The sequence below is a fragment of the Trypanosoma brucei genome, chromosome 9 (genome assembly GCF_000002445.2).
Source record: "Trypanosoma brucei brucei TREU927 chromosome 9, whole genome shotgun sequence".
Lineage (NCBI taxonomy): Eukaryota > Euglenozoa > Kinetoplastea > Trypanosomatida > Trypanosomatidae > Trypanosoma > Trypanosoma brucei.
In genome coordinates, this window is record NC_007282.1 from 1,626,432 (window position 1) to 1,644,194 (window position 17,763).

Genomic DNA, 17,763 nt, shown 5'->3' on the forward strand with positions numbered 1-17,763 from the left:
GCGTTTACGACAGGTTAGGTGTACCGCAAAGCAACTCTCGGAGCGCACCAAGATGGCCTACGGCATGCAATCACAAAACGGCCGCTCCATGGCTAAAGCCCCTTTTTCATTTTTGTTGTCCATAAAAACACTGAAGGGAGAAAACAGAGGAAGGAGAAGGTAACAATATCAAACAAGAGAAGAGTGTGCACTAACCAATAACCTCCGTTATAATTCTCGGACCACGTGAGTGTGCAAACAAGGACACAGAAATGTTAGCCCAAGACACAACTCCAATGTGGGCCTTCCCCTACGGTTACTGCCCCAACACATAATTGTAATTATAATAATAACCATAATCATAATTATACACCTGACGTCAAGTGAAAAAAACTCGGCGCGTCAGAAACAATATTAGCGTCACGGGTTCTGTTCAGATGTTGCTGTTAATTTGTTATATTAGGTATTCATCACACGCACCTACTCGCCGAACTGCTAACCCCACACGTCAGCTCGGAGCGAAAGATAGAGTTCACAGTTGCATCGACATAGTGTGTTTCCGTTCCGCCTACGCGGTATCGGAAGCTCTTTCATCAGTGGCGGGGAACGACGGATGGGGGATAAACACTTAACAGAGGGGAAAATGTGCATGGAATAGGTAATACAATAAGAAAAGGGGGAAGTAAACAGGGAATCACGGAAGTAAGGTTCAGTGCAGGTCTGTGTTATGGTGTCCTCACAGGTTCTCGGTGCAATTTGAACATATTGTACATCGTCACCCACTACATTCCCTCTCGACTACCCCGCCACTCACAACATTATACTGCCGCCCACATTAGCCATTCCAAACTCACTGCGGTAATGTATCCTCGTGTGTGCTTGCGTGTATATGTGTATATATGTGTATGTGTATGGAGTCGCGCCCAAGTGCCCGAGGTTGAGTACCTGAAGGACACGATAGCCATCAGACCCGAAAGGTGATTTGTGTTGTATAGATCCCTCATGAATATGACGTCGGAACATGTTTGGACGCTCAACTAGTTTCCATCATCGGCCACACACATACACAAACATACAAGCACACACACACACACACACACTCACATATATATATATATATATACATATATATACACGACAAACCTCCGCACACCCAAACACTTACTCAGAAGTCAAACAGACAAAATTAACTGATGTCAGCATCAAATAAATTCAGCTGAAACACGGATTTGACAGACTCATCATTGACACAAAACAAGGTAAGAGCAACACCACCAAACAGTTCAGAGCAGGAATAAGAAGGAGGGCGGCATGTACATATGTGTGTGGGGTAATCTTGGTGTAATGGGGAAAAGGTGAGAAAGTTACCGTACGCCTCGGACGCAGGACGCACGCGGCTGGAATGTTGTGCGGCGCCCCAGAAACTATCGTAACACTCGTGCTCAATCCATGTTCGGGTGTGTGTCATAAGACCGTCGTAAGTGGTTTATCGTCATGGGCAAAGTACAAGGTGTATCCGCAGTGACCAAAGAGACAATGCAGAATCTGGCAAAGAGAAAGGGCGAAAGCCAAGCAATAAGGGTGGTTTCAAATGTAAAACAAGGAAAAAGGGAGGGGAGGGGGGTGACAGTAACCACACACATGGTATGATAACGTGCCACGACGAAACCAAACACCATCAGCCGGGGAAAGAAGAATATTCTTTAAATGGGTTATTGTCATTCAAATACACTCAGAGACTCCAGTCCATTGATGTCATCAAGTAGCGCGTTTACGACAGGTTAGGTGTACCGCAAAGCAACTCTCGGAGCGCACCAAGATGGCCTACGGCATGCAATCACAAAACGGCCGCTCCATGGCTAAAGCCCCTTTTTCATTTTTGTTGTCCATAAAAACACTGAAGGGAGAAAACAGAGGAAGGAGAAGGTAACAATATCAAACAAGAGAAGAGTGTGCACTAACCAATAACCTCCGTTATAATTCTCGGACCACGTGAGTGTGCAAACAAGGACACAGAAATGTTAGCCCAAGACACAACTCCGATGTGGGCCTTCCCCTACGGTTACTGCCCCAACACATAATTGTAATTATAATAATAACCATAATCATAATTATACACCTGACGTCAAGTGAAAAAAACTCGGCGCGTCAGAAACAATATTAGCGTCACGGGTTCTGTTCAGATGTTGCTGTTAATTTGTTATATTAGGTATTCATCACACGCACCTACTCGCCGAACTGCTAACCCCACACGTCAGCTCGGAGCGAAAGATAGAGTTCACAGTTGCATCGACATAGTGTGTTTCCGTTCCGCCTACGCGGTATCGGAAGCTCTTTCATCAGTGGCGGGGAACGACGGATGGGGGATAAACACTTAACAGAGGGGAAAATGTGCATGGAATAGGTAATACAATAAGAGAAGGGGGAAGTAAACAGGGAATCACGGAAGTAAGGTTCAGTGCAGGTCTGTGTTATGGTGTCCTCACAGGTTCTCGGTGCAATTTGAACATATTGTACATCGTCACCCACTACATTCCCTCTCGACTACCCCGCCACTCACAACATTATACTGCCGCCCACATTAGCCATTCCAAACTCACTGCGGTAATGTATCCTCGTGTGTGCTTGCGTGTATATGTGTATATATGTGTATGTGTATGGAGTCGCGCCCAAGTGCCCGAGGTTGAGTACCTGAAGGACACGATAGCCATCAGACCCGAAAGGTGATTTGTGTTGTATAGATCCCTCATGAATATGACGTCGGAACATGTTTGGACGCTCAACTAGTTTCCATCATCGGCCACACACATACACAAACATACAAGCACACACACACACACACACACTCACATATATATATATATATATACATACACGACAAACCTCCGCACACCCAAACACTTACTCAGAAGTCAAACAGACAAAATTAACTGATGTCAGCATCAAATAAATTCAGCTGAAACACGGATTTGACAGACTCATCATTGACACAAAACAAGGTAAGAGCAACACCACCAAACAGTTCAGAGCAGGAATAAGAAGGAGGGCGGCATGTACATATGTGTGTGGGGTAATCTTGGTGTAATGGGGAAAAGGTGAGAAAGTTACCGTACGCCTCGGACGCAGGACGCACGCGGCTGGAATGTTGTGCGGCGCCCCAGAAACTATCGTAACACTCGTGCTCAATCCATGTTCGGGTGTGTGTCATAAGACCGTCGTAAGTGGTTTATCGTCATGGGCAAAGTACAAGGTGTATCCGCAGTGACCAAAGAGACAATGCAGAATCTGGCAAAGAGAAAGGGCGAAAGCCAAGCAATAAGGGTGGTTTCAAATGTAAAACAAGGAAAAAGGGAGGGGAGGGGGGTGACAGTAACCACACACATGGTATGATAACGTGCCACGACGAAACCAAACACCATCAGCCGGGGAAAGAAGAATATTCTTTAAATGGGTTATTGTCATTCAAATACACTCAGAGACTCCAGTCCATTGATGTCATCAAGTAGCGCGTTTACGACAGGTTAGGTGTACCGCAAAGCAACTCTCGGAGCGCACCAAGATGGCCTACGGCATGCAATCACAAAACGGCCGCTCCATGGCTAAAGCCCCTTTTTCATTTTTGTTGTCCATAAAAACACTGAAGGGAGAAAACAGAGGAAGGAGAAGGTAACAATATCAAACAAGAGAAGAGTGTGCACTAACCAATAACCTCCGTTATAATTCTCGGACCACGTGAGTGTGCAAACAAGGACACAGAAATGTTAGCCCAAGACACAACTCCAATGTGGGCCTTCCCCTACGGTTACTGCCCCAACACATAATTGTAATTATAATAATAACCATAATCATAATTATACACCTGACGTCAAGTGAAAAAAACTCGGCGCGTCAGAAACAATATTAGCGTCACGGGTTCTGTTCAGATGTTGCTGTTAATTTGTTATATTAGGTATTCATCACACGCACCTACTCGCCGAACTGCTAACCCCACACGTCAGCTCGGAGCGAAAGATAGAGTTCACAGTTGCATCGACATAGTGTGTTTCCGTTCCGCCTACGCGGTATCGGAAGCTCTTTCATCAGTGGCGGGGAACGATGGATGGGGGATAAACACTTAACAGAGGGGAAAATGTGCATGGAATAGGTAATACAATAAGAGAAGGGGGAAGTAAACAGGGAATCACGGAAGTAAGGTTCAGTGCAGGTCTGTGTTATGGTGTCCTCACAGGTTCTCGGTGCAATTTGAACATATTGTACATCGTCACCCACTACATTCCCTCTCGACTACCCCGCCACTCACAACATTATACTGCCGCCCACATTAGCCATTCCAAACTCACTGCGGTAATGTATCCTCGTGTGTGCTTGCGTGTATATGTGTATATATGTGTATGTGTATGGAGTCGCGCCCAAGTGCCCGAGGTTGAGTACCTGAAGGACACGATAGCCATCAGACCCGAAAGGTGATTTGTGTTGTATAGATCCCTCATGAATATGACGTCGGAACATGTTTGGACGCTCAACTAGTTTCCATCATCGGCCACACACATACACAAACATACAAGCACACACACACACACACACTCACATATATATATATATATATATACATACACGACAAACCTCCGCACACCCAAACACTTACTCAGAAGTCAAACAGACAAAATTAACTGATGTCAGCATCAAATAAATTCAGCTGAAACACGGATTTGACAGACTCATCATTGACACAAAACAAGGTAAGAGCAACACCACCAAACAGTTCAGAGCAGGAATAAGAAGGAGGGCGGCATGTACATATGTGTGTGGGGTAATGTTGGTGTAATGGGGAAAAGGTGAGAAAGTTACCGTACGCCTCGGACGCAGGACGCACGCGGCTGGAATGTTGTGCGGCGCCCCAGAAACTATCGTAACACTCGTGCTCAATCCATGTTCGGGTGTGTGTCATAAGACCGTCGTAAGTGGTTTATCGTCATGGGCAAAGTACAAGGTGTATCCGCAGTGACCAAAGAGACAATGCAGAATCTGGCAAAGAGAAAGGGCGAAAGCCAAGCAATAAGGGTGGTTTCAAATGTAAAACAAGGAAAAAGGGAGGGGAGGGGGGTGACAGTAACCACACACATGGTATGATAACGTGCCACGACGAAACCAAACACCATCAGCCGGGGAAAGAAGAATATTCTTTAAATGGGTTATTGTCATTCAAATACACTCAGAGACTCCAGTCCATTGATGTCATCAAGTAGCGCGTTTACGACAGGTTAGGTGTACCGCAAAGCAACTCTCGGAGCGCACCAAGATGGCCTACGGCATGCAATCACAAAACGGCCGCTCCATGGCTAAAGCCCCTTTTTCATTTTTGTTGTCCATAAAAACACTGAAGGGAGAAAACAGAGGAAGGAGAAGGTAACAATATCAAACAAGAGAAGAGTGTGCACAAACCAATAACCTCCGTTATAATTCTCGGACCACGTGAGTGTGCAAACAAGGACACAGAAATGTTAGCCCAAGACACAACTCCAATGTGGGCCTTCCCCTACGGTTACTGCCCCAACACATAATTGTAATTATAATAATAACCATAATCATAATTATACACCTGACGTCAAGTGAAAAAAACTCGGCGCGTCAGAAACAATATTAGCGTCACGGGTTCTGTTCAGATGTTGCTGTTAATTTGTTATATTAGGTATTCATCACACGCACCTACTCGCCGAACTGCTAACCCCACACGTCAGCTCGGAGCGAAAGATAGAGTTCACAGTTGCATCGACATAGTGTGTTTCCGTTCCGCCTACGCGGTATCGGAAGCTCTTTCATCAGTGGCGGGGAACGACGGATGGGGGATAAACACTTAACAGAGGGGAAAATGTGCATGGAATAGGTAATACAATAAGAGAAGGGGGAAGTAAACAGGGAATCACGGAAGTAAGGTTCAGTGCAGGTCTGTGTTATGGTGTCCTCACAGGTTCTCGGTGCAATTTGAACATATTGTACATCGTCACCCACTACATTCCCTCTCGACTACCCCGCCACTCACAACATTATACTGCCGCCCACATTAGCCATTCCAAACTCACTGCGGTAATGTATCCTCGTGTGTGCTTGCGTGTATATGTGTATATATGTGTATGTGTATGGAGTCGCGCCCAAGTGCCCGAGGTTGAGTACCTGAAGGACACGATAGCCATCAGACCCGAAAGGTGATTTGTGTTGTATAGATCCCTCATGAATATGACGTCGGAACATGTTTGGACGCTCAACTAGTTTCCATCATCGGCCACACACATACACAAACATACAAGCACACACACATACACACACTCACATATATATATATATATATACATACACGACAAACCTCCGCACACCCAAACACTTACTCAGAAGTCAAACAGACAAAATTAACTGATGTCAGCATCAAATAAATTCAGCTGAAACACGGATTTGACAGACTCATCATTGACACAAAACAAGGTAAGAGCAACACCACCAAACAGTTCAGAGCAGGAATAAGAAGGAGGGCGGCATGTACATATGTGTGTGGGGTAATGTTGGTGTAATGGGGAAAAGGTGAGAAAGTTACCGTACGCCTCGGACGCAGGACGCACGCGGCTGGAATGTTGTGCGGCGCCCCAGAAACTATCGTAACACTCGTGCTCAATCCATGTTCGGGTGTGTGTCATAAGACCGTCGTAAGTGGTTTATCGTCATGGGCAAAGTACAAGGTGTATCCGCAGTGACCAAAGAGACAATGCAGAATCTGGCAAAGAGAAAGGGCGAAAGCCAAGCAATAAGGGTGGTTTCAAATGTAAAACAAGGAAAAAGGGAGGGGAGGGGGGTGACAGTAACCACACACATGGTATGATAACGTGCCACGACGAAACCAAACACCATCAGCCGGGGAAAGAAGAATATTCTTTAAATGGGTTATTGTCATTCAAATACACTCAGAGACTCCAGTCCATTGATGTCATCAAGTAGCGCGTTTACGACAGGTTAGGTGTACCGCAAAGCAACTCTCGGAGCGCACCAAGATGGCCTACGGCATGCAATCACAAAACGGCCGCTCCATGGCTAAAGCCCCTTTTTCATTTTTGTTGTCCATAAAAACACTGAAGGGAGAAAACAGAGGAAGGAGAAGGTAACAATATCAAACAAGAGAAGAGTGTGCACTAACCAATAACCTCCGTTATAATTCTCGGACCACGTGAGTGTGCAAACAAGGACACAGAAATGTTAGCCCAAGACACAACTCCAATGTGGGCCTTCCCCTACGGTTACTGCCCCAACACATAATTGTAATTATAATAATAACCATAATCATAATTATACACCTGACGTCAAGTGAAAAAAACTCGGCGCGTCAGAAACAATATTAGCGTCACGGGTTCTGTTCAGATGTTGCTGTTAATTTGTTATATTAGGTATTCATCACACGCACCTACTCGCCGAACTGCTAACCCCACACGTCAGCTCGGAGCGAAAGATAGAGTTCACAGTTGCATCGACATAGTGTGTTTCCGTTCCGCCTACGCGGTATCGGAAGCTCTTTCATCAGTGGCGGGGAACGACGGATGGGGGATAAACACTTAACAGAGGGGAAAATGTGCATGAAATAGGTAATACAATAAGAGAAGGGGGAAGTAAACAGGGAATCACGGAAGTAAGGTTCAGTGCAGGTCTGTGTTATGGTGTCCTCACAGGTTCTCGGTGCAATTTGAACATATTGTACATCGTCACCCACTACATTCCCTCTCGACTACCCCGCCACTCACAACATTATACTGCCGCCCACATTAGCCATTCCAAACTCACTGCGGTAATGTATCCTCGTGTGTGCTTGCGTGTATATGTGTATATATGTGTATGTGTATGGAGTCGCGCCCAAGTGCCCGAGGTTGAGTACCTGAAGGACACGATAGCCATCAGACCCGAAAGGTGATTTGTGTTGTATAGATCCCTCATGAATATGACGTCGGAACATGTTTGGACGCTCAACTAGTTTCCATCATCGGCCACACACATACACAAACATACAAGCACACACACACACACACACACTCACATATATATATATATATATACATACACGACAAACCTCCGCACACCCAAACACTTACTCAGAAGTCAAACAGACAAAATTAACTGATGTCAGCATCAAATAAATTCAGCTGAAACACGGATTTGACAGACTCATCATTGACACAAAACAAGGTAAGAGCAACACCACCAAACAGTTCAGAGCAGGAATAAGAAGGAGGGCGGCATGTACATATGTGTGTGGGGTAATGTTGGTGTAATGGGGAAAAGGTGAGAAAGTTACCGTACGCCTCGGACGCAGGACGCACGCGGCTGGAATGTTGTGCGGCGCCCCAGAAACTATCGTAACACTCGTGCTCAATCCATGTTCGGGTGTGTGTCATAAGACCGTCGTAAGTGGTTTATCGTCATGGGCAAAGTACAAGGTGTATCCGCAGTGACCAAAGAGACAATGCAGAATCTGGCAAAGAGAAAGGGCGAAAGCCAAGCAATAAGGGTGGTTTCAAATGTAAAACAAGGAAAAAGGGAGGGGGGGTGACAGCAACCACACACATGGTATGATAACGTGCCACGACGAAACCAAACACCATCAGCCGGGGAAAGAAGAATATTCTTTAAATGGGTTATTGTCATTCAAATACACTCAGAGACTCCAGTCCATTGATGTCATCAAGTAGCGCGTTTACGACAGGTTAGGTGTACCGCAAAGCAACTCTCGGAGCGCACCAAGATGGCCTACGGCATGCAATCACAAAACGGCCGCTCCATGGCTAAAGCCCCTTTTTCATTTTTGTTGTCCATAAAAACACTGAAGGGAGAAAACAGAGGAAGGAGAAGGTAACAATATCAAACAAGAGAAGAGTGTGCACTAACCAATAACCTCCGTTATAATTCTCGGACCACGTGAGTGTGCAAACAAGGACACAGAAATGTTAGCCCAAGACACAACTCCAATGTGTCGCATTTTTTTTCGTAATATAGTTTTTGAAAGTTTATTCAAATTTTTTGGAAGAAGGCTGAGTTGTTGCAGGTTCTTTACCTATGATAGGTCATATTGCTGATTATATTTTTTGTTCAATTGTTTTTTGTGTATAGAATGATTTCTCCTTTTTTATTTTTTTTCACCAAGTGGCTTGATAATTTTGGTGGAACCAACTGTTTTTTTTTTTTTCGCATGATATATTGTTAATAAGTTGAAACTCAAAAGTAAATGAGTAGGGTAACCATTATTTTGTGATAACTGCACGTAGCTTCGCTATAGTTGAAGCATCGATGTGCCCTTTTTCATTACTTTTTTTTTTACGTTTCTTGCATTGTTTAGCAATTGAGTATCGATTTTGTGTCCGCTTCCGATATTACTTTGGCAGGGTCAGTGATGTGGTTTAACAAAAAGGAAAAAATCAGCTGAATGGTGTTGTTTACTTGTTTGATGCCATTACCACTTGTTTTTTATTTTCGCTGTTGCATCATATCGCAGCTGTTCTCGCTGCCGTTTGATTATCACTCTCTTGATGTAGTTGGTAGTAACGTTTTCACATCCTGTAATCTCTTCTGTTTTCGTTTGATGCGTTGTTGTTTGTGTCGTAACTGTTTGAATAGTATGCGTCTGTCCCATATTCCCTGTTTTGGTTGCTGGAAAAGTCATAAGTTGGGTATTGCGATGTTTGCTGATTGTTTGATGGGTTATTATTTGCCGCTTCCTCCTTTTTGTGTTCGTTGGACGTGTTTCCATTGTCATTAGATTCTGTTCTGCCTTTAGCGCTTTGGGCCACCCCCGCAGCTTGCCGACGGGCGACAGACCTCTTATGAATCAAACAACCGACTATCCACAGAGCGGTCAGACCGATATAAACGGCGATTGTGATGAGGTATTTATACCACTCCCCCCCTTCCTTCTTCTCCTCTGGTTGTTGTTGTTGTTGTTCCATGGCAACGCTAAGTCACTAGTGGGTTTTTTTTTGAAAAAGATTTCTATCGTTGGTCCTCGATAGGTTCGCCCTCCCCCCTACGTATTTCTCAACACTATTGTTGTTGTTGTTGTTACCTACACTCTAAACACCTGCCAAATAAATGAACACGAGTAACCTCAGATTCAATGTGGTTTATCCTTCGCTTACGATAAAAAAAAATTGATGGAAACACTATGTAAAAGACACGGTTGAGAGCAAGTGAGAAGTACAGCGGAATCGGGTGGAAAATGATGCAACAACAACAGCAGCTTTACTTACGCGCCAAAACTCTGGTCCAAAAATAGACAATATATATATATATATATATATATGACTGAGTGACACTGTCTAACCTCCAATGAAGAGAAAAAGAGGGCACAAACCCAACAGCGGCGAGCACGCGCAATGGAGCAAATGCAGCATAACTGCGCTCAGACACGAGAACAACCAAACACGGTATCGCACGTGGAGAAAATTCAGATGCCTAAACGAGCGAATTGTTACCGAAGGCGATAAAAAAGCGAGGAGGAGGAGAGAAAAAAAAAACGGGAGAAGGCACAAAAACACGAGACATTGATCGTGCAATGAGAATCAACACTCCGCACCTTCCTCCAATAAAAGTCTTTTGCCGCGTCGCAATCAGTCCTGCTTCTTGTCGGGATTAATAGCTTCGGCTTCACTAGCAAGAGGCGCTTCCCTTAAAGAGTAAACAACGTATACCGTCATTATCACTATAGTAGAAAATACCGCCATCAAACCGCCGCAGGTTCCCGGATCAACATCCGCAAAGGGAGCAACAATATGCATGCCGATGAGGAGGATTAAAATAGGAACAGTTAGCATGAGCACCGAAAACAAGAGAAAGACAGACGCAACCCGTTGGTTATGCGGCATTCTCATATTTTGTGCAAATAGACGGAAACCCGCTGCCTTATCCTTCAATGGACGAAATGCAGCCCTATTAAGTTCCTCACGTGCCTCCTTGGACATGCGCAGAGTCTCCTTTGTTGACGGCTCATCGCCACTTTCGGCGTTATCACCGTTTAATAGAGAACTGTAGAGCTCTTTTCTAATATACTCACGTTCCCGATGCTCCTCTTCCTGAAGAGTCCGTAACGTGTCAGCACCTCCCTGAGGCTGCGGCCTCTCATCGTCAGCTCCGCTCATTTCCCCTCTGACATTATTATTATTATTATTTCAAAATTTAGGAAAAAAATGTGACGGAAAAGAAGGAAAAAGTGGGGAGATGTAAATTGTAACAGAAGCAGTGGTTGCTAATGATTAAAAAACTTGAGAACTAGAGGGGAAGTTTGATACCACAATCTCATAATAACACAAAGAGGTGGGGGAAATAACAAAATAATAACGAAATTAATACTCTACATCCGCTCGAGCTAGAGCTCCATACCCTTTCTTTCCTTCCAGGGGCATGAAACAAAAATCACCACATGATTGGCTGACACGGTAAACGCAACAAGGATTTAGCAAGCAAGTGCGGAGAGGAGGATATGCACAATATGATAATAGTTTCAACCAACGGAATCACTTTCTTTTTTTTTTCCGAAGCAACAACACACTACCCCACGAAACGGCACTACAAACTGCAGCTTTTCTTTTTCGTCGAGCAGGTGGTAAACGTTCGATCAGTTGTCCACCTCTATGAATTGTCTTCTATGAATCCAGCGTCAGGCAACCTCACATCCACCGCTGCGAGCGTTGAGAGGCTGTGTGAAGAAGTGACAGAGAGGCAAATACCCTCGTCAATCGCGTTGTCATCAAGGCGTTCCACAAGCACCTCACATGTTGAAACTGTGGATGGCAGAAGGAATGGCACACACAAAATTGAGTTTGATATTTTGTAAGTAGTACATGAACAACTTACTACAAGGGACAAGTCTCGTAATACCCCCTTGCTAATGTTTTGAATCTTTGCCCTAATCCTAAATACCGGGCCAAGGCCTTGAACGGATGTGATCATACGAACAGAATTGCCAAGCATGGGTACTGCAGGGGCGGCAGTTTTCTTCGGTGATACCGCCGGTTTGTGAGTATCTGAAAGTAGAGAGAGATATGCCTTCGCTGTTGTTAGGCGTAACATAGTTAAATCACGCTGGAACAAGCGGTGCATGTCAATGCTGTAGGCACGTTCCCTCTCTGCTTGTGCCACAAAAACATTTGTAAGGGGGGGGACAGGAATAGGAACGTCCTGTTCTCCCGGTGGTCCAGAATCCTGATTTCGCTTGCATTCGAAGGACGCGTTTCTATGTAACATCTCCACCACAAGGGTGCCGTTTTGCATAACAAGTATAAGTGCGGCATCTTCGCGCCCGTATCGTCCAAACTTCATGGCTGTTACCCTTCCGTACACTTGAGCCTCATGCAACAACGTTTTACCCACGTATACCCGAACCATACCACTCTTTAACGCCACAATGACCCCGCGAGCTTTGCCTGACGCAGAATCAAGTAGTGTAGCGATGCCTGTTATCGGAGAGGGAAGGAAGACACGCATCTCACACTTCCCCTTAAGTTTATAATACGAGAGCGTGTTTTGTGTTGTCGCAACTGCCACGAGATTTTCACAGAGTGCAATTTGCACGATAGCACCATCAGAATGAATAGAATAATCCGCTAATTCACCATTTTTCACTGTGTACACACAACCATCGCGGCAGGCCACAACGATGCGGTAGTCAACACGAAACGAGCCAAGGGACACGATGCACGTTGGAACACCGGGTAGTCGCACCCGGTGATGAACTCCCGTAAACTTCTCGGCCAGTACATATATATGACGCGTTTCTGTACCAATAACAAGGCAGCTACGGCCACCATCCTCTACACGGTCTAACGAAAGGGAACTTATGCACGTCACTACATCCTGCTCACTAAGGGGCTTAGTCTTATGGTATTGCACAAAACGTTCCCGCTCCTCCGTCCCCTGCAGTGCTAAGAGATCCGCTGACCGTGTTGACAGCTTCACGCCCGCCATCCGCCGCTCCTTCAACCTCGTGCACGCTTCTGCTGCAGAAATATTACCATTGCGAAGTTGCTCCCACACGGAAACATCGACCTCATCCAGTTCTACACACGGTACGGTAAAGCGGTACAGCGGCTTCATCTTACGGTACATGAAAACGTCTGGTCCGCAGGAAACTGCAATGACAGGAAGGTGTTGATCATCACCAGCTTCAGCAAAAACCACAGTAATCGCAGAGGGAACCGCTGAGAGCCGAATCTCTTCCGAAAGAGATGTACCGTCATATATCTTCAAAGTTTTGGAGGCGTCCGCCACAATCAGCTTATTGTCACCGTTACCATAGATGTCGGCAACCTCAACGCAATTTGAGAACGCCTGCAAACCTGCTAAACGGTCACGAAAGGCAAAGATCCAGAACTCTTTCTGTTGATTCTTTTCGGCATGATTCCTACCTAACTGCTCCCGACGCATGACTATGAACAGTCTATCCAAGGAAAAGAAAGGCATAAAACGCTAATAATAACAATCATTATTATTATTATTATTATTGTTCATATTATTTCGTTTGGATGGAACGCACAGTCCTCAACTTGGGGAAAGCTACATAAAAACTGAACCGGAGAAATAACAGTGTGAACTTGGACAAACAGACAAGCGCAATACCAGTTTGGGAAACCCGCCGTGGGTAACTTTCCCTATTCCACGACCAAGCGTCACCAGCGCTCACGCACTGCTACGAAGTCTCACATCCCAACAGACGCCTACCGTCGTGTGACACACCACCCACCAGCAGCTGATGTTACATAACGGCAACCGTACACCCACGCAACTGCCGGCACGCTTTCGTCCTGCACAAACCATGACCCTTCAGTGCGCGTCGACGTTGATGCTGGGAGTGCATACAAGCTTCTTTGAAAGTAGTCCCAGTTGGTAGCACCTCGCCATATCCGTAGGCTGTTGGGCTGGCGTAACGGCCGACACGACATTACACGCCTCGGTGCCTACGGCTGAGTAGCCCTCCACTGCTACATCGTAACAAACACCGCCAATCTCCATGATCATACGCCCGCTTTTATACACTTTAATTTCTCCCACCTTTCCAGGAGGAAGGTTAGAGAGCCGAAAGGGTGGGTCCGCCTGGAATCGGGGTAACTGAAACCACACAAGTTCACCCACATTGCGGCGCCCAACGTCCGCCTCAACGTCAAGAGCATTGGCAGAAGCATGAAGAACATCACGATCGAAGCGCAAGTTGTCCTGTCGGCTGCTCTTCAATTCCTTTTCATATCCTTTTAGGAAGGCAATGCCATCATTCCCCGTCTCCGCCACCGGCACCTTCACATCACCCTCGACAGAAAACTCCGCCTCATGCTTCGGCTCTGCAGAAACATTGCTGTCCAGTGGGGTTGGACGATAAACGGTTGTTGCGGGGTTCTCCGACTCCATCTCAAGTACTGAAGACATGGTGTTCTCCGGAAGGTGCTCCGACGTGGGGGGCAAATTTGAGAAGTCACGCGTGAGTGCCCTGACGGCAGCTGCTGCAACGGCCACACGACCGAATCCTCGCAAACGCTCACTGCCACCGGGGGTTGCAGCACCTGCGTTGTGAAGTGCTCCTGAGGGTGCAGAGGACACACCGTTTGCGACATGTTGTTGTGCGGAATACAGTTGCTGTTCTCGTTCCTTCTGCTCCTGCTGAAGTGCAGCCTCCTGTTGAAGTCGCAAGCGCTCCAGCTGCACAAAACTCAGGTTGTCTAAAGCTGTGGGGGATTCCGATACGTCGGGTTCTTCCTTAGCTCGGACAATATGCCGTGGCTTAAACTTAAGGTTGGGGACCTTAGGTGGCATCGCGCCCGACACTCAGTGGTCTGATGTTGCGGGGAAAATAGGTGTCGAGGGAGAAAGGAGAGAGTGTAGGTACTTCAATAACGACACGCTCTTCTTTACTGGCTGCCATCCCATGTGCCCAACAAGAAGGGAAGAGGAGAAACAGGGGTAGGGGGAAATGGAACCTTACTGTTCTTTTTGGAGGACTTTAATTAAACAGCCTTTCCACAAGCAGATAAAACATTTTAAATACCAAAATAACTCTGTTAAGCGTCAACTGACATTACCGCGGCCTCTACGTCGTTCGGTGTGTATGTTCGTCACAATGGGAGAGTGGAGAGGGATACAGTGCCACTAATGTGTTGCATGAAGCATCGCTCCAGACCTTGTGTAGGGTCGTGTGGAAAACCAACAGTCCCACCATGGCACCAGAACCCAAATTGTCAAACATTGGAGACTACTTCCCTTCTCCTCCCCTTACACGCACACCATTCGGTACACTTCCGCTGCCGTATTTTTTTTCGCTTCGGATTCACCTCCCCATCAGCTGGTGTTCGCCGTTTGCATTCTCGTTCTCTTTTTAAATGACGAGTCTGACAACCGCACCAAACGATAAAACCAAAGAAAGAAGCGAAGCAAGGGTAAACCCGTAATCATTCTATATATATATATATATATTTGACATTCCATAATTCACAATCCCTTCCCTTTAATTTATTGCTTTCGGGAGGGTGGTATCAATGGCACGTACATACACATTGAAAGGAATTAAAACAACAAACAAAAGGCCAACAGCAAGAGGTATTAGTTACCGACAACCCACAACCACCCGCACACAGATACCGTGCGCTACAATTCCCCTTTACTAATACCTCATAGACTGAGGTCACCGTCGAAGGAGCTAAAGCCAGCCAACAAAAAAAGTGGGTAGAACGGTTTGAAGCGGATGCTGTTGCACCAATTCCACGCGCTTGTTAATCGGCCATCAACGCAGCTTCCTGCGTCATCCATGTTATCACCTCCACTGCCATCAAAACCGTGTCGAAAGAAATCACGAAGAATAGCCAGTTTAGCTCCAGTTGGGCTACCCCAAATCTCTTTTACGTACGCCTTGTGCTCGGGGCTCTCCTCCAGTTTGTCTATATGACTAACAGTTCGAAGGATGGGTATAATTATTCGAGACACCTGACCATATTTGTCAATAAAGTGAAAGGCATTCGGCACCTGGTCATCACCCAAGTGGATGCGCTCGGAGCCCACCCATTCACCTAGCTCTTTCTTCGTTTCCTGCACAACTTCGTGAATTGCATTGTACAGATTTGGCGCTTTTTGCACGCGCTGATAACCCTGGCCGGTGGAGCGAAACTCATAAGGTTCATTTGGGTTTAACATGTCTTCCTCCGCAATTGTCCACAATGAAAACATGCGGCGGCAAATGTTTTTCCAGAGAGAGAGGCTCTGTAATACAAAGAAATATTGACGTCTATGGTTGTGAGTGAGCCGACTTCCGCCTTCCCCTTCTACAATATTCAAATCTGTAGCTTCTGTCACATTGTTCGGTGAAAAGTGCTGGAGCAAAAGATTCAGTAACTCATTGGTGCTTTCTACATTTTCATTTGCGAACTGGTTAGCGTCATTGAGACTCCGGATGGCTATCTCCACCTCGTCCTGCGATCTCCCGGATTTCCTACTATATTCCTTTACGACAGAGCTGACGGTTACATCCTTCCGGCGCAGCGCCTCGTTGAGTTTGCTTCTCTTTTTCATGAAAGGTACCGGTGTAATGCACAGCGGCAGACGTTTGTCCTGCAGCATATCCTCCACACCCAAGTAACTGCAGTAACGCCCGACAGTGATGATTCTCTCTGCAACTGGGAAACCCAGCGCCTCCTTCACATTCTGGTTCTGCACTGCATCCTGAATCATATACAAGAACTTGACGTAGTCTGTTCTAATGAGATCTGGATTCATCATTTTGTATCGACGATATGTTTCCACGGCGGACTGAATATCTCTTGCGAACGGTGTGAAATCCTTGTCTCTATAAAGGGCCCCTCCCTTCTCAACATCCAAACCAACAATAAGACCACTGAGTGCGCTCGTAACTTCCTTGACGATAACGCTGTCCCTCTTGTTACCTTTCAGAGTAGATTCGTTGTCAACCTTATCCGTGTAATGGGAAGCCATGACAATGCCCCGCATGAGTCGCTGCACCTTGCGCTCTTTGGGGTTAAGGCGCAGGGGAATGTAATCCGCGTGAGCAATCGGCTCGGGCATAAGGTCATAGTCTGCCCCGGTGTTACCGTTAACACTATTGGAACGAAGCCCAAAGAGGTTCATTGCTTGACGTCGTCAGCCTTCCAGATAAATGTATATGTATATATGTATTTTTGGATATATATATATATATATAATGTTTGGCTGATGGTGTTGTGAACAACCCGCCTTCTTCCCACCCCTGCTTACGGGTTATCCCAATACGTTCCAATTGCCTTGCCTTTACTTTGCTCTCCCTATTTTCCTCTCTACTTACTGTTTCCTCCTTGTTTTACCCAGTGATCAAATTCACTTAATATATCCCTCCCCTCCCACGGTTCTGCTTCGTCACCAAATACCGCCCTTTGCAGTCTGTAAGTGCACGAGTGGCAAAATAGTGAACGGATGCAATATATAACCGAATATTTAAATGTATAAAGATGTTTTCTTATTTACCTTTTGTGCTGCAGAGCACTCGAGTCAGGCAAACCGGCAACCGCCGTCGAAATCCTTTACTAAACAAGTTAAAGAGAAAATTAGACCCACCCGCTTACAAGAGTATAATATTGAAAAGCGTGCGAAAAACGCATTGGGAGCGTGAAGTATATGAGGAATATAAGAAAAATCAGCATGAAATCACAAAAAGAGTGCAAAAATGGAAGGAAAAGAGATTATAAGCATGAATCAAGAAACGCAACAACAGGGGACGGTGAGTGAGGTGATGGATCA

At 45.8% G+C, this 17,763-nt stretch overlaps 5 protein-coding genes and 47 non-coding genes across 52 annotated transcripts, besides 10 other annotated features; all 52 read right to left on the reverse strand.

Moving 5' to 3' along the window:
• Positions 1-32: 32 nt before the first annotated feature.
• Tb09_snoRNA_0030 lies at positions 33-105 on the reverse strand. Its single transcript, XR_002989704.1, has one exon. It is a non-coding gene; the product is annotated as an uncharacterized ncRNA (small nucleolar RNA).
• A 106-nt stretch (positions 106-211) lies between these two features.
• On the reverse strand, positions 212-286 carry Tb09_snoRNA_0031. The gene has a single exon (XR_002989705.1). It is a non-coding gene; the product is annotated as an uncharacterized ncRNA (small nucleolar RNA).
• A 92-nt stretch (positions 287-378) lies between these two features.
• On the reverse strand, positions 379-457 carry Tb09_snoRNA_0032. The gene has a single exon (XR_002989706.1). It is a non-coding gene; the product is annotated as an uncharacterized ncRNA (small nucleolar RNA).
• A 27-nt stretch (positions 458-484) lies between these two features.
• Tb09_snoRNA_0033 lies at positions 485-580 on the reverse strand. Its single transcript, XR_002989707.1, has one exon. It is a non-coding gene; the product is annotated as an uncharacterized ncRNA (small nucleolar RNA).
• Positions 581-684: 104 nt separating this feature from the next.
• Tb09_snoRNA_0034 lies at positions 685-760 on the reverse strand. The gene has a single exon (XR_002989708.1). It is a non-coding gene; the product is annotated as an uncharacterized ncRNA (small nucleolar RNA).
• A 180-nt stretch (positions 761-940) lies between these two features.
• On the reverse strand, positions 941-1,037 carry Tb09_snoRNA_0035. Its single transcript, XR_002989709.1, has one exon. It is a non-coding gene; the product is annotated as an uncharacterized ncRNA (small nucleolar RNA).
• Positions 1,035-1,140: a microsatellite.
• A 1-nt stretch (position 1,141) lies between these two features.
• Tb09_snoRNA_0036 lies at positions 1,142-1,228 on the reverse strand. The gene has a single exon (XR_002989710.1). It is a non-coding gene; the product is annotated as an uncharacterized ncRNA (small nucleolar RNA).
• Positions 1,229-1,378: 150 nt separating this feature from the next.
• Positions 1,379-1,479, reverse strand: Tb09_snoRNA_0037. Its single transcript, XR_002989711.1, has one exon. It is a non-coding gene; the product is annotated as an uncharacterized ncRNA (small nucleolar RNA).
• A 175-nt stretch (positions 1,480-1,654) lies between these two features.
• Tb09_snoRNA_0038 lies at positions 1,655-1,745 on the reverse strand. Its single transcript, XR_002989712.1, has one exon. It is a non-coding gene; the product is annotated as an uncharacterized ncRNA (small nucleolar RNA).
• A 33-nt stretch (positions 1,746-1,778) lies between these two features.
• Positions 1,779-1,851, reverse strand: Tb09_snoRNA_0039. Its single transcript, XR_002989713.1, has one exon. It is a non-coding gene; the product is annotated as an uncharacterized ncRNA (small nucleolar RNA).
• Positions 1,852-1,957: 106 nt separating this feature from the next.
• On the reverse strand, positions 1,958-2,032 carry Tb09_snoRNA_0040. The gene has a single exon (XR_002989714.1). It is a non-coding gene; the product is annotated as an uncharacterized ncRNA (small nucleolar RNA).
• Positions 2,033-2,124: 92 nt separating this feature from the next.
• Positions 2,125-2,203, reverse strand: Tb09_snoRNA_0041. The gene has a single exon (XR_002989715.1). It is a non-coding gene; the product is annotated as an uncharacterized ncRNA (small nucleolar RNA).
• Positions 2,204-2,230: 27 nt separating this feature from the next.
• Positions 2,231-2,326, reverse strand: Tb09_snoRNA_0042. The gene has a single exon (XR_002989716.1). It is a non-coding gene; the product is annotated as an uncharacterized ncRNA (small nucleolar RNA).
• Positions 2,327-2,430: 104 nt separating this feature from the next.
• Positions 2,431-2,506, reverse strand: Tb09_snoRNA_0043. The gene has a single exon (XR_002989717.1). It is a non-coding gene; the product is annotated as an uncharacterized ncRNA (small nucleolar RNA).
• A 180-nt stretch (positions 2,507-2,686) lies between these two features.
• Tb09_snoRNA_0044 lies at positions 2,687-2,783 on the reverse strand. Its single transcript, XR_002989718.1, has one exon. It is a non-coding gene; the product is annotated as an uncharacterized ncRNA (small nucleolar RNA).
• Positions 2,781-2,880: a microsatellite.
• Position 2,881: 1 nt separating this feature from the next.
• Positions 2,882-2,968, reverse strand: Tb09_snoRNA_0045. Its single transcript, XR_002989719.1, has one exon. It is a non-coding gene; the product is annotated as an uncharacterized ncRNA (small nucleolar RNA).
• Positions 2,969-3,118: 150 nt separating this feature from the next.
• Tb09_snoRNA_0046 lies at positions 3,119-3,219 on the reverse strand. The gene has a single exon (XR_002989720.1). It is a non-coding gene; the product is annotated as an uncharacterized ncRNA (small nucleolar RNA).
• A 175-nt stretch (positions 3,220-3,394) lies between these two features.
• On the reverse strand, positions 3,395-3,485 carry Tb09_snoRNA_0047. Its single transcript, XR_002989721.1, has one exon. It is a non-coding gene; the product is annotated as an uncharacterized ncRNA (small nucleolar RNA).
• Positions 3,486-3,518: 33 nt separating this feature from the next.
• Positions 3,519-3,591, reverse strand: Tb09_snoRNA_0048. The gene has a single exon (XR_002989722.1). It is a non-coding gene; the product is annotated as an uncharacterized ncRNA (small nucleolar RNA).
• Positions 3,592-3,697: 106 nt separating this feature from the next.
• On the reverse strand, positions 3,698-3,772 carry Tb09_snoRNA_0049. Its single transcript, XR_002989723.1, has one exon. It is a non-coding gene; the product is annotated as an uncharacterized ncRNA (small nucleolar RNA).
• Positions 3,773-3,864: 92 nt separating this feature from the next.
• Tb09_snoRNA_0050 lies at positions 3,865-3,943 on the reverse strand. The gene has a single exon (XR_002989724.1). It is a non-coding gene; the product is annotated as an uncharacterized ncRNA (small nucleolar RNA).
• Positions 3,944-3,970: 27 nt separating this feature from the next.
• On the reverse strand, positions 3,971-4,066 carry Tb09_snoRNA_0051. Its single transcript, XR_002989725.1, has one exon. It is a non-coding gene; the product is annotated as an uncharacterized ncRNA (small nucleolar RNA).
• A 104-nt stretch (positions 4,067-4,170) lies between these two features.
• Positions 4,171-4,246, reverse strand: Tb09_snoRNA_0052. The gene has a single exon (XR_002989726.1). It is a non-coding gene; the product is annotated as an uncharacterized ncRNA (small nucleolar RNA).
• A 180-nt stretch (positions 4,247-4,426) lies between these two features.
• On the reverse strand, positions 4,427-4,523 carry Tb09_snoRNA_0053. Its single transcript, XR_002989727.1, has one exon. It is a non-coding gene; the product is annotated as an uncharacterized ncRNA (small nucleolar RNA).
• Positions 4,521-4,620: a microsatellite.
• Position 4,621: 1 nt separating this feature from the next.
• On the reverse strand, positions 4,622-4,708 carry Tb09_snoRNA_0054. Its single transcript, XR_002989728.1, has one exon. It is a non-coding gene; the product is annotated as an uncharacterized ncRNA (small nucleolar RNA).
• A 150-nt stretch (positions 4,709-4,858) lies between these two features.
• Positions 4,859-4,959, reverse strand: Tb09_snoRNA_0055. The gene has a single exon (XR_002989729.1). It is a non-coding gene; the product is annotated as an uncharacterized ncRNA (small nucleolar RNA).
• Positions 4,960-5,134: 175 nt separating this feature from the next.
• Tb09_snoRNA_0056 lies at positions 5,135-5,225 on the reverse strand. Its single transcript, XR_002989730.1, has one exon. It is a non-coding gene; the product is annotated as an uncharacterized ncRNA (small nucleolar RNA).
• A 33-nt stretch (positions 5,226-5,258) lies between these two features.
• On the reverse strand, positions 5,259-5,331 carry Tb09_snoRNA_0057. The gene has a single exon (XR_002989731.1). It is a non-coding gene; the product is annotated as an uncharacterized ncRNA (small nucleolar RNA).
• Positions 5,332-5,437: 106 nt separating this feature from the next.
• Positions 5,438-5,512, reverse strand: Tb09_snoRNA_0058. Its single transcript, XR_002989732.1, has one exon. It is a non-coding gene; the product is annotated as an uncharacterized ncRNA (small nucleolar RNA).
• A 92-nt stretch (positions 5,513-5,604) lies between these two features.
• Positions 5,605-5,683, reverse strand: Tb09_snoRNA_0059. Its single transcript, XR_002989733.1, has one exon. It is a non-coding gene; the product is annotated as an uncharacterized ncRNA (small nucleolar RNA).
• A 27-nt stretch (positions 5,684-5,710) lies between these two features.
• Tb09_snoRNA_0060 lies at positions 5,711-5,806 on the reverse strand. Its single transcript, XR_002989734.1, has one exon. It is a non-coding gene; the product is annotated as an uncharacterized ncRNA (small nucleolar RNA).
• Positions 5,807-5,910: 104 nt separating this feature from the next.
• Positions 5,911-5,986, reverse strand: Tb09_snoRNA_0061. The gene has a single exon (XR_002989735.1). It is a non-coding gene; the product is annotated as an uncharacterized ncRNA (small nucleolar RNA).
• A 180-nt stretch (positions 5,987-6,166) lies between these two features.
• On the reverse strand, positions 6,167-6,263 carry Tb09_snoRNA_0062. The gene has a single exon (XR_002989736.1). It is a non-coding gene; the product is annotated as an uncharacterized ncRNA (small nucleolar RNA).
• Positions 6,261-6,333: a microsatellite.
• A 26-nt stretch (positions 6,334-6,359) lies between these two features.
• Positions 6,360-6,446, reverse strand: Tb09_snoRNA_0063. Its single transcript, XR_002989737.1, has one exon. It is a non-coding gene; the product is annotated as an uncharacterized ncRNA (small nucleolar RNA).
• A 150-nt stretch (positions 6,447-6,596) lies between these two features.
• Tb09_snoRNA_0064 lies at positions 6,597-6,697 on the reverse strand. The gene has a single exon (XR_002989738.1). It is a non-coding gene; the product is annotated as an uncharacterized ncRNA (small nucleolar RNA).
• Positions 6,698-6,872: 175 nt separating this feature from the next.
• Tb09_snoRNA_0065 lies at positions 6,873-6,963 on the reverse strand. The gene has a single exon (XR_002989739.1). It is a non-coding gene; the product is annotated as an uncharacterized ncRNA (small nucleolar RNA).
• Positions 6,964-6,996: 33 nt separating this feature from the next.
• Positions 6,997-7,069, reverse strand: Tb09_snoRNA_0066. The gene has a single exon (XR_002989740.1). It is a non-coding gene; the product is annotated as an uncharacterized ncRNA (small nucleolar RNA).
• A 106-nt stretch (positions 7,070-7,175) lies between these two features.
• Tb09_snoRNA_0067 lies at positions 7,176-7,250 on the reverse strand. Its single transcript, XR_002989741.1, has one exon. It is a non-coding gene; the product is annotated as an uncharacterized ncRNA (small nucleolar RNA).
• A 92-nt stretch (positions 7,251-7,342) lies between these two features.
• Tb09_snoRNA_0068 lies at positions 7,343-7,421 on the reverse strand. The gene has a single exon (XR_002989742.1). It is a non-coding gene; the product is annotated as an uncharacterized ncRNA (small nucleolar RNA).
• Positions 7,422-7,448: 27 nt separating this feature from the next.
• Tb09_snoRNA_0069 lies at positions 7,449-7,544 on the reverse strand. Its single transcript, XR_002989743.1, has one exon. It is a non-coding gene; the product is annotated as an uncharacterized ncRNA (small nucleolar RNA).
• A 104-nt stretch (positions 7,545-7,648) lies between these two features.
• Positions 7,649-7,724, reverse strand: Tb09_snoRNA_0070. The gene has a single exon (XR_002989744.1). It is a non-coding gene; the product is annotated as an uncharacterized ncRNA (small nucleolar RNA).
• A 180-nt stretch (positions 7,725-7,904) lies between these two features.
• Tb09_snoRNA_0071 lies at positions 7,905-8,001 on the reverse strand. Its single transcript, XR_002989745.1, has one exon. It is a non-coding gene; the product is annotated as an uncharacterized ncRNA (small nucleolar RNA).
• Positions 7,999-8,098: a microsatellite.
• Position 8,099: 1 nt separating this feature from the next.
• On the reverse strand, positions 8,100-8,186 carry Tb09_snoRNA_0072. The gene has a single exon (XR_002989746.1). It is a non-coding gene; the product is annotated as an uncharacterized ncRNA (small nucleolar RNA).
• Positions 8,187-8,336: 150 nt separating this feature from the next.
• Positions 8,337-8,437, reverse strand: Tb09_snoRNA_0073. Its single transcript, XR_002989747.1, has one exon. It is a non-coding gene; the product is annotated as an uncharacterized ncRNA (small nucleolar RNA).
• Positions 8,438-8,608: 171 nt separating this feature from the next.
• On the reverse strand, positions 8,609-8,699 carry Tb09_snoRNA_0074. The gene has a single exon (XR_002989748.1). It is a non-coding gene; the product is annotated as an uncharacterized ncRNA (small nucleolar RNA).
• A 33-nt stretch (positions 8,700-8,732) lies between these two features.
• Positions 8,733-8,805, reverse strand: Tb09_snoRNA_0075. The gene has a single exon (XR_002989749.1). It is a non-coding gene; the product is annotated as an uncharacterized ncRNA (small nucleolar RNA).
• Positions 8,806-8,911: 106 nt separating this feature from the next.
• On the reverse strand, positions 8,912-8,980 carry Tb09_snoRNA_0076. The gene has a single exon (XR_002989750.1). It is a non-coding gene; the product is annotated as an uncharacterized ncRNA (small nucleolar RNA).
• A 574-nt stretch (positions 8,981-9,554) lies between these two features.
• Tb09.211.2060 (hypothetical protein) lies at positions 9,555-9,950 on the reverse strand (the record flags this gene model as incomplete). The annotated part of the gene is made up of 1 exon (XM_822256.1): positions 9,555-9,950. One exon carries the CDS (start codon positions 9,948-9,950, stop codon positions 9,555-9,557), a length of 396 nt encoding a protein of 131 aa, XP_827349.1.
• A 329-nt stretch (positions 9,951-10,279) lies between these two features.
• Positions 10,280-10,303: a microsatellite.
• Positions 10,304-10,610: 307 nt separating this feature from the next.
• Tb09.211.2070 (hypothetical protein, conserved) lies at positions 10,611-11,138 on the reverse strand (the record flags this gene model as incomplete). The annotated part of the gene is made up of 1 exon (XM_822257.1): positions 10,611-11,138. The coding sequence occupies one exon, from the start codon at positions 11,136-11,138 to the stop codon at positions 10,611-10,613; it is 528 nt and encodes a 175-aa protein (XP_827350.1).
• Positions 11,139-11,150: 12 nt separating this feature from the next.
• Positions 11,151-11,178: a sequence feature (AT_rich).
• Positions 11,179-11,628: 450 nt separating this feature from the next.
• Positions 11,629-13,458, reverse strand: Tb09.211.2080 (hypothetical protein, conserved; the record flags this gene model as incomplete). The annotated part of the gene is made up of 1 exon (XM_822258.1): positions 11,629-13,458. The coding sequence occupies one exon, from the start codon at positions 13,456-13,458 to the stop codon at positions 11,629-11,631; it is 1,830 nt and encodes a 609-aa protein (XP_827351.1).
• An 18-nt stretch (positions 13,459-13,476) lies between these two features.
• Positions 13,477-13,512: a microsatellite.
• Positions 13,513-13,818: 306 nt separating this feature from the next.
• On the reverse strand, positions 13,819-14,799 carry Tb09.211.2090 (hypothetical protein, conserved; the record flags this gene model as incomplete). Its single annotated transcript, XM_822259.1, has 1 exon — positions 13,819-14,799. One exon carries the CDS (start codon positions 14,797-14,799, stop codon positions 13,819-13,821), a length of 981 nt encoding a protein of 326 aa, XP_827352.1.
• Positions 14,800-15,437: 638 nt separating this feature from the next.
• Positions 15,438-15,458: a sequence feature (AT_rich).
• Positions 15,459-15,651: 193 nt separating this feature from the next.
• On the reverse strand, positions 15,652-17,118 carry Tb09.211.2100 (hypothetical protein, conserved; the record flags this gene model as incomplete). The annotated part of the gene is made up of 1 exon (XM_822260.1): positions 15,652-17,118. The coding sequence occupies one exon, from the start codon at positions 17,116-17,118 to the stop codon at positions 15,652-15,654; it is 1,467 nt and encodes a 488-aa protein (XP_827353.1).
• Positions 17,119-17,142: 24 nt separating this feature from the next.
• Positions 17,143-17,191: a microsatellite.
• Positions 17,192-17,763: the final 572 nt, after the last annotated feature.